Source organism: Rhinichthys klamathensis, unplaced genomic scaffold, assembly GCF_029890125.1.
Source record: "Rhinichthys klamathensis goyatoka isolate OS25496 unplaced genomic scaffold, OSU_Roscu_1.1 h1tg000530l_1, whole genome shotgun sequence".
Lineage (NCBI taxonomy): Eukaryota > Metazoa > Chordata > Actinopteri > Cypriniformes > Leuciscidae > Rhinichthys > Rhinichthys klamathensis.
In genome coordinates, this window is record NW_026607006.1 from 807,342 (window position 1) to 818,162 (window position 10,821).

The 10,821-nt window shown below is 39.9% G+C and overlaps 1 protein-coding gene across 1 annotated transcript; it reads right to left on the reverse strand.

Moving 5' to 3' along the window:
• Positions 1-396: 396 nt before the first annotated feature.
• LOC130073226 (gastrula zinc finger protein XlCGF8.2DB-like) lies at positions 397-10,280 on the reverse strand. Its single transcript, XM_056238694.1, has 2 exons — positions 10,098-10,280; positions 397-1,414 (listed from the first exon to the last, which is right to left on the reverse strand). Exons 1-2 carry the CDS (start codon positions 10,180-10,182, stop codon positions 405-407), a joined length of 1,095 nt encoding a protein of 364 aa, XP_056094669.1. The 5' UTR covers positions 10,183-10,280; the 3' UTR covers positions 397-404.
• Between the last annotated feature and the right edge of the window lie 541 nt (positions 10,281-10,821).

Here is a 10,821-nt window from a genome sequence, read left to right on the forward strand (position 1 = left end):
ATTTTGATTTTTAAGGTGTCAATATTCAGAATGGAGTGACGTCACCATACAATTGAAATTGTTCAATACTTGACTATAGAAAAGAGAAAGAAAATAAAAAGCCTAAAGTCAAAGTATAAAGCAGTATTCTTCAACCCTGCTCCTGAAGGACCCCCAACACTGCACATTTTCTTTGTCTCCCTATTCAAACACACCTGATTCAACTCATCAGCTCATTAACCCATGTGATAAAGACAAAGAAAATGTGCAGTGTTGGGGGTCCTTCAGGAGCAGGGTTGAAGAACACTGGTATAAAGAATATAAGAATGCAATAAAATAAGTATTCAAGAAGGTGAACGATCAGATTTGGCCAACATTCAGTTGCAGTGTGAACATAGATATACACAGATACACACTAATGACATTTAAACAGTTTCTCTCGAGTGAATCCTCATGTGGATATTAAGCTTTACTTTAATGCAGAAACTTTTCCCACATTGACCACATACGAATGGCTTCTCTCCTGTGTGACTTCTCATGTGGGTCCTTAGGTTACCTTGTTGTGAGAAGCTCTTCCCACACAGTTTGCAGATGTAAGGCTTCTCTCCAGTGTGTCTTCTTATGTGGGAATTAAGGGTTTCTTTACGATTGAAATTCATTCCACACTGAGCACATACAAACGGCTTTTCTCCAGTGTGAATTCTCAAGTGAGTCTTAAGACTATCTTTTCGTGAGAAGCTCTTCTCACACAGTTTGCAGGTGTAAGGCTTTTCTCCAGTGTGAGTTTTCATGTGGAAATCAAGGGTGTGTTTATGTGTAAAACACTTTTCACACAGCTTGCAGGTGTAGGGCTTTTCTCCAGTGTGAATTTTCATGTGCTTTTTAAGGCATCCTTTTCGAAGGAATTCTTTGCCACACTGTTGGCATGTGTAAGACTTCTCCCCAGTGTGAATTTCCATGTGGGTTTTAAGGCTTGCTTTTTTAGTGAAACTTTTTCCACACTGTTTGCACTTGTAGGGACTCTCTCTAGTGTGAATTCTCATGTGGACTTTAAGGTTTCGTTCTCCAGCGAAACCTTTTCCACACTGTTTGCACTTGTAAGGGTCCTCTCTAGTGTGAATTCTCATGTGGACTTTAAGGCTTCCTTTTTGAGTGAAACTTTTTCCACATTGTTGGCAGGAGTAAGGCTTCTCTCCAGAGTGAGTTCTCATGTGAACTTTAATGTATCCATGTTTACCAAAACTCTTTCCACACTGAGGGCAGTTGACATTACTTGTAGCTCCTGTCTTTTGACCTCTTTTTCGTGAAGAAGCCTTTTTGATCCGTGAGCAACTAAAAGATTTTTCTCCATTCATGAAATCACAATGTTTCTCATACTGATCTTTTTCTTCCATTTCATTCAGTTCTTCACTCTCTTCTTTCAGCTGCATCAGGTCTAAGGCAAAAAAAGAGAAATACAAGTTAACCTGTGTTTAAGCACGTTCCTATTAGAAAAATTGTGTTCTCTCAACTGTTCAGTTTTGCAGAAAAACGTAAAGAATTTCTGAATTCCGCCACTTCGGGCATTGGGGTGTTTCTCTCACCTCAATGTTTGTTCACTCATTGTATTTATGTTTTTACAATGTGTTGATTTTGTTGCTCAAGTTTAAGTTTTAGTTTAAGTTTATACAACTCAAGAAAGCTTGATTTAAATCTTTGAATTAAATTGAAAAACAACTGATACAACTGACTCCGCCTGCTCAGAGATTAATTTATAGTATAAAGTTCATTTTGAGGAAAATTGGGTTGTAGCTTGTTGTTTACGTTACTGTGATTGTAAATTGGTGTCATTTGTGTTTAAACATCGTTTAGCTCACGAATATTGATTCGGGAAGTTCGAATCTGTGAATATATTGCCAACCATTGACTCTACCTGTGCGACTCCACTGAGCAAGGACACCAGTAAGGCACTTAAGTATCTTCTTCTCCCTTTCCTTTCACACTTTTATCTTATTTACCCCTACTCAACATGTGCTTTCAATACATTCCTGTTGTCTTTCGACAACGCTCTCTTATAATGCACAGAAGGCAGTGCAATACTACTAATCTACCAGTTACTTTCAGACGAAACCTGCGCTCACTCTCTCCCTCCCATCTTTCCTCTGCTGTGTCATCTTCTCTTCCCTCACCCTTGCAATTCTCATCTCTGGATGTGAATTAGAGTGCCGCATTTTTCTGTCCGAGCCCGGTCCGCGTCCGACAGGGCAGTAACCGAACCCGACCCGAGCCCGACAGGCATTAAGATATTTATGTCGGAGCCTGACACAGTTAAAAATCTCATTTTTTTCTCATACTAATGACACATACGTTTGTTTGTGTAGAAAGCCCGCTTTTATTTAGCAACTGGAAGGCATTCGGAAATGTTTACAGATGTGCGCAACGCATCAGCGTGCGCCGCACACGGCCAACAAAGCGCGTTTAACACAGGCGCGCACAAGAGGCCCAAACAAATAGCCAATTGAAATTAAATGAACAAAGCTAGGTCTACCAAAAATTGCCCAAGCTAACAGAACAAAACATTAACGTAACACAAATGCAGCTTATTGAAATGAAAATCACTCTCACCATTTTTCTCGAAAACTGTGTGGCTAATAAAACTGTAACATGGCATCTATTCACATAATCCATCCTTCAATGTTTAGGCTGGTTTTAAAATCTCCTGAGGCCAACTTCTTTTTAACGTCTTCCATCGTTGCGCTGCCAGCCACATGTAGCCAAATATGCAGCACGCACGTGTTACAGCAACATAAACAAATTTCCGCGCACATGAAGATGGATGTTAGGGTAATATTTTACATTTATTTTAATCACAAAAACAAACATTTGCATCCAGTTAAACATTATAATAAAGCTGTTTTAAACTTCAAATGTTCAATGCCTTATTGCGCCGACGTGCGCACTGTTGACGTTGACAGCAGCGCGGATTGATAGAAATGGATAGAAAATAGTGCCATTAAAACTGAGGTATGAATTTTGACCGGCGTGTTTTTTGTGTGGTAAATTAATCAAGCTTTGAAACGCAAATAATTTTTTCACGTAAAAACGCACAGTTTTGTGGCCCGGAAAATATCCGGGAGTACTTTATTGAAAAACTTCCAGCGGCCAGAACTCTGACCAGGGAGGTGACAACAGAGTGGGTCAGTGTGTATGCACTATAGTGCTGGTAAGGATTGCATACAACTTCATGTCTTAAATGGGCGAACTAACCCTTTAACTCTCTTCTCTATCTAAACTTCTCTCCAATCATCCTACCACCTGCCCTCTAGATACCATCCCCTCACACCTTCTACAAGCCATCTCTCCCACATTTCTACCAGCACTCACACACATCATCAACTCATCCCTCCATATGGGCATTTTCCCTACAGCATTTAAGCAGGCTCGGGTAACTCCACTGCTTAAAAAAAACAACATTAAACACATCACTTGTAGAGAATTACAGACCAGTCTCTTTCCTACCATTCATTGCGTAAACATTTAAACGAGTTGCTTTCAACAAAGTTCCTTCCTGTCTCTGAACAACCAGCTGGATGTCAACCAATCTGGCTTCTAGAAAGCATTCAACCGAGACTGCATTGCTTTCAGTCACAGAAGCCCTACGGACCGCAAAAGCTGCTTCCAAATCTTCAGTTCTCATCCTCTTGGATCTATCTGCTGCCTTCGACACTGTGAATCATCAGATCCTTCTGTCCACCCTCTCATCATTGGGCAACTTCTGGAGGAAAATGCCAAGATATATATATATATACACTCAAACAAAGAGCTCCATGGTCTCTCAGACCTTCCTGCTCGTCGCTCCTGCTGGACGACACTCTTCTCGGACAAGGTGACGGTCAACAGGCGCTTTCCAGGGCGCGGGCCCCTCTCCACTGGTTTGAGTCCTATCTCACAGGTAGGTCCTTCAGGGTCACGTGGAGAGATGAGGTATCCAAAGCACATCAACTGACCACAGGGGTTCCCCAGGGTTCAGTGCTTGGACCGCTCCTCTTCTCCATTTACACCACATCACTGGGACACATTATACAGGCACATGGTTTCTCTTACCATTGCTTTGCTGATGACACACAGCTCTTCCCCTCATTTCAACCAGATGATCCCACAGTAGCTGCACAGATCTCAAGCTGTCTGGCGGACATCTCGGCATGGATGAAGGAACATCACCTGCAGCTCAACCTGGCAAAGACTGAGCTTCTCGTCCTCCCTGCCAATCCGTCTCTACAGCACGACTTCACCGTCCAGCTAGGTTCATCCTCAATCACCCCATCAACGTCGGTCAGAAATCTTGGGAGTAATATTTGATGATCAGCTGACCTTCACAGGCCACATTACAAAGACAGCTCGATCATACAGGTTTGGACTGCACAACATCAGGAAGATCAGGTCTTTCCTAACTGAGCATGCAACACAACTTCTTGTCCAGGCCCTGGTTATTTCTAGGCTTGATTACTGCAATGCTCTTCTGGCTGGACTTCCATCATGTGGTACTAAACCTCTACTAATGATTCAGAACACTGCAGCTCGTCTCATCTTCAACGAGCCCACGTCACTCCTCTGTTCATCTCTCTGCACTGGCTACCACTCGCTTCTCACATCAAGTTCAAGGCATTGACGCTTGCTTACAGATCTATCACAGGCTCAGCTCCCTCCTACTTTCAGTCGCTCCTACGAGTCTACATCCCTACCAGAAGCTTACGATCAGTCAATGAGCGACGGCTCGTGGTACCATCACAGAGAGCCAAAAAATCACTCTCTAGAACATTCTCATTCACGGTTCCATGCTGGTGGAATGATCTCCCCTCCCTCATCCGGAATGCAGAATCCTGACAGCATTCAAAAGACAACTGAAAACTCATCTCTTCCTTGAGCACTTAACCTCATAAAAATTAAAAATTAAATTAAATAAAAACTCTTTCCTTTTCCCTTAATCCTCCCTTGTCTGGCTTATGCTACTCTGAGCAATGGCTGCACTTTGTATTTTGAGCACTTCTTGCGTTGTTTTTGACCTCTTCACGATGACTCGCTTTAATTTAGTCCTAATTTGTAAGTCGCTTTGGATAAAAGCATCTGCTAAATGACTAAATGTAAAAGTAAACTAACTCCTTGAGTTAAGCACTGACTGCATTGCTTTATATTTGAGTCCAAGTTCAAACACTATGAAACGCTTCATTGTTAACATGCCGAGTTCTGAAACACTGCCAGCGGGACATTAAACACGAAGTGTCTGTCCGAGCTCACAATAGGTTTTGAGTGGTAACGCAAAAGATTTGAAAAATATTCTCCCATTACCATTAGGGGGCTCTTCTTTAGGGGCTCTTTTTTTGTAACCTTTTGAACGGGTTTAATTTTATAAATTCAGCTTTTTTTTTTGTCTTGTGAACTATATTCAAACATATTTTATGTAAAATGTCTTATTCAGGACAATACTAAATACAAAAATAACATGCATTTTGTATGATCCCTCTTATATTGTTAAAATAATTAACATTTTGCCGATTCTGCAAGGTGTATGTAAACCAGCTGTGGCTGTGATCTACAAATAAATGAAACTATTGAAGACCAATGGTTAATTATTTACATAATTAATATACATATAACATGAAGAATATTATGCTGCTACATGGAGTTCAGGAGAAGAAACTCTCATCCTTGAATAACTTATGATGGTAAATTTACAACGGAGGCTGTGAAAGTCACAACGGAGGTTTTCTTTAGTGCTCAATCTGTGTCTTTGATTTGAACTGTTTGTGTCACTAATAAAAATTTAAACAGTTTTAAGACATCTATTGTTAGTTTGTTATAAAATAACTAGCTGTTATATTTGCTCACGCAACCTTGTAAAAAATACAAATGTTTTGTTAGAATTTTGTTAACTTATTTATTGGTTGTAAATTAAGCATTTTTTGGCCCTCTGAATTTTAAGAGGATCTGAATAGCGGAGGAGCTGGTTCAGATCGTATTTATCAGACCGTTACCATTTTGTTTGTTTAAATGGGGAAAAATCGAAGATATCGTCAGTAGACTATGGAGTGCCGCAAGGATCGGTGTTAGGCCCTCTGCTATTCTCAATATATATGCTGCCACTTGGTAATATTATAAGAAAACATGGAATTAATTTCCACTGTTATGCTGATGACAATCAATTATATATTTCATCACGGCCAGATGAAAACACTAACTCATCAAAATTGACAGAGTGTCTTAAAGATATAAAATGCTGGATGACGCATAATTTCCTGCTACTAAATCCAGATAAAACGGAGGTATTACTTGTTGGTCCAAAAAACTATCCACAAAACCACTTACAATACAACTTTAATATAGAAGGATGTCCTGTTACTTTATCCTCTACGGTAAAAGACCTGGGAGTTATACTAGACCGCAACTTGTCTTTCGAAAATCATATTTCATATGTTACAAGAACAGCCTTTTTCCATCTTAGAAACATTGCTAAATTACGTAACATGCTATCTGTTTCCGATGCAGAAAAGTTAGTTCATGCATTCATGACCTCGAGACTAGATTACTGTAATGCTTTATTAGCTGGTTGTCCTGCATCCTCAATAAACAAGCTACAGTTAGTGCAAAATGCAGCCGCTAGAGTTCTTACTAGGTCAAGAAAATATGATCATATAACACCAATTTTATCATCTCTACACTGGTTACCTATCAAGTTCCGTATCAATTACAAAGTACTATTACTGACCTATAAAGCCCTAAATGGTTTAGCTCCTGTGTATTTAATGGACCTTCTATCGCCCTACAATCCATCGCGTTCTTTAAGATCACTAAATTCGAGGCTTCTGGTCATTCCTAGGATATCTAAGTCCACTAAAGGAGGGAGGGCGTTCTCACATTTAGCTTCAAGACTCTGGAATAGCCTTCCTGATATTGTTCGAGGCTCTGACTCGCTGTCCCAGTTTAAAACTAGATTAAAGATGCATCTCTTTAGCCAAGCATTTACATAATGCTTACCTTTTATAATACTGCTGAATCAGATCAAATGCATTTAATACTATAAAACTTGAAGAGACTGTAGGTTATCTGTATAGGTTGCATAGTATTTGCAGTCATTACGTTCCTGTGTATATTGCGTGAATGACGGGTGGTTGGGCAGATATTGTGTTGCGGTAGGTAGTATGCCATACGGAACCGTTGTCCACTGAAACTGCATATTAACGCACCAGTGGGGTTTGACAGCCTTAGTCAACGGGTTGGCGCGTATGGTTGGGTTGCGGAGAGATTGTGAGATTGTGGTTAGGTCTCAGCAGCAGGAGGGACGTAGAGGTCAGTAAGCAAGGCTGAGTTGAGTGGGGGACGGAGGGGGGTGATTTTGGGACGCAAGAGTCACTGTCTTCATGTTTTATCATTTACGCCTGTGTTATGGAAATCATCATTATGAACAGCAGCTACGCTAATTATTTTCCCTTTGCTTTTCTGCTGTTATCTCGGGACGCGAGTCCCGAGAAAATGGCGTTCGTCAGCTCCAGTTTGTATCCAGCCTCTCATGGAGACTTCAGATGCTCCAATCACAAAGCCTATGAAGTGACGACTCAACACGGGCGATATGGACTCTCTATGGTGGACGGCAATGATCCTCAACAACTCGTCTTAAGACCGGCGTGATTACTTGGACTTCCAAAAAATACTCTAAAATACTCTAAATGTTCCGATCCAATCTGACTTGTAATGCTGCCCGAATCATGCACTGTTCCTTCGTTGGCCAGAGGAGAACTGCCCCCCGACTGAGTCTGGTTTCTCCCAAGGTTTTTTTCTCCATTCTGTCACCTGATGGAGTTTTGGTTCCTTGCCACTGTTGCCTTGGCTTTTGGCTTGCTTAGTTGGGGACATTTAATATTCAATAATATTATTGATCTGCCTTACTTAAGGTGGACGTTGACGCAATTTTGTTTTAGAAACAAACTTTGTTATATTGTTTTCATGTTATCACTGTGAAGCGCTTTGATACAATCTGTATTGTAAAAAGCGCTATGTAAATAAAGGTGACTTGCCTTAACTTGAATATTATCTTCCATGTGCATCATTGCACAAAAGGAGACAACATTGCATTCATTGCATTTCTAAATAAACATTTAGGTAACACTTTAACTAATGAACCTTATTGTAATGTATTAACTAACATGAGCAATACATTTGTTACTGTATTTGTTAATCTTTGTTAACGCTAGCTAATAAAAATACAGCTGTTCATTGCTTGTTCATGTTAGTTCACAGTGCATTAACTAATGTTAACAAGATATATGTTGTAATAAATGCTGTATAAGTGCAGTTCATTATTAGTTTGTGCTAATTAATGTAGTTATCTAATGTACCTTATTGTAAAGTGTTGCCAACATTTATAGCTGAATCTCCCACTGCCACCCAAATATTTCCTAATAAGTATTATTATGTCAATGTTAAATATTGACGCCTCCAGTTGCTTTCAATCAAACTGCCTGGAAAAATGATTTTTTCTTCTAGGACAGTTAAGTTTTTTTTAACAAGACACTAGTTATATAGATATTGAGCTCTTTTGAGATGAGTAGAAAAAAAAGATTGGCTTATGGTTGAGTCATCACATATTTACTGCTATTATGTTCAGGATATATTTATTATGGTAATGTGTAAAATGTTTTGACCCTCTGGATTTTAGTTACTGTAGCGTCCATTAGGGATGGGCATTCGATTAAATTTTCTTAGTCGATCGTCGGGAGAATTAACGATCGACTATCGATTAATCATTAATATTTTTTATATATTAAAATTAATTATTTATTTAACTTTTTATAAATTAAAAATGCAATGAAAATACAAAAATACAGCGTGTTTTTCCTCGATGAGATCTTTATTACAAGATAATCAACTTGCGGCAGTTAAACTGGACATTCGGCTAAACTTGAAATATGCGCTGCGGTGCTCTAAAAAGCAACAAAACCTGCAGCTGCGAGTTGGCGTCCTCAAACAGAGACCCGATCGTTTGTTCCAAAATAATAATAAAAAAAATCATGTTAAACAATAACTTAACCAAAAACATAATAATACTCAATGTAACTCAAAACTATCCAAGGTACGAAGTCGAGAAAGAGTGTGAGAGAGATTAGCCTACCTAGCAACAAATTAGGCTACTTAACAAAGCCTCAAAAAAAATATCTATTAACTCACATAAAACTTCTGCACCAGTCTACTGATTTTTGTTGAGAAAGATAAGCATGTTGATGACATGGACTGGGCCTGGGGTCAGACGCGACCGCAACATGGTGACCGTCAAGCCTCGTTTATACTTTTGCCTGGCTCTGCAGCGTGAGTCTCCGCAAACGGACGAGGCGTTTATACTCCACGCGCTCGCCTGTAAAACGCCGAATACCGCAATGACGTCATTTTTGCCTCGCGCACCTTTGCTCGTGCTTGTGCGGACGCGTCGAGGTCGAGTGTAAACAAACTCTTCAGTCCAGCCGCCGAAAACACCCGCTCTGAGGGGACTGACGTTGCCGGGATGCACAGGTACCTCTGCGCTAACTTGACCAGCCCGGGAAACAACTTATTCCGTTCACTTTCCACCCGTCTGCAGTGGTGCAATCCAGCGGTTCATTGCTTCAAGGCTCACATTACGCAACGCAACCATATTACATTTACATTTACATTTAGTCATTTAGCAGACGATTTTATCCAAAGCGACTTACAACTGAGGACTAAACCAAGCGAGTCATCGTGAAGAGGCAAAAGCAACGCAAGAAGTGCTCAAAATACAAAGTTCAGACATAGCTCGGAGTAGCATAAGCCAGGCAAGCGAGGATTTAGAGGAAAGGATTTTTTTTTTTTTTTTTTTTTTTTTATCGATAACAAATTAACATGATCGACGAAATTCTTAATGATCAATTATCGATCGTCGATTAATAATGCCTATCCCTAGCGTCCATGCTTTGTTAATGTTGCATAATTAAGTGATAGAAATAAATGGTTTTCCTTGTTTCAGTTCAGAAGTAGATATTGGGTTTAATGTTTTAATTCTTCAAAATATCATTAATTTCTGTAGAGTTTGACATTATCAAATGACAGAGTTCAGCTTTGAGAATGAAACCAACCTGTTTGTTCCTCAGTATCTTCTTGTTTCACTCTGAATGCTTCTTCAATCTTCATTTCTTCACTCTCCTCTTTAATAAACGCCATCTTTACAATAGTGTCTCAGTTTTTCTGTGTGCGTCTCAATCAGCTCTAGTTCAGTAGTTCAGTGTTAAGAGAGTCAGTCAGAGTGAGAGTTAATGGACTTACATCACCTGATTAAACAAAAAAAAAAAAAACTTAAACAATTATGTTAATAAAAGAACACACACGAATACAGACTCTTAATATTAAGGCATTAAGGATTTACACCTGGTATTTACTGACATACAAATTGGTTTGTTAAAGTTGTCATTACATGTTTATTTTCTCCTTGCATCTACACTGTTTTGACCATAGACATAAATATATAGACGCCCCATTGGCTGCTGGATCGTACGTCAACGGCGCCGCCATATTCGCCGGGCAACTTGCTGTAACTCTCATAAGTGGACTGAAGAAAAGGTGCTTGACTATTTTGAGGTTTTACAAACCGTCGTATGATCCAGACCAGATCTCTGGGAATTACCTTTCACAGGTCAGACTGCCAACTCTCACGCATTGGCCGTGAGACACACGCATTTGGTTTCACAGGCTCACACGCCACACCCCCGTTTTCTCACGCTGAAGTGTCAACCTGGGGTGCGTTTCCCCAAAGCATCGTTGGCCAACTATGATCGCAATTTCCATTGAACTCTATTGGTAACG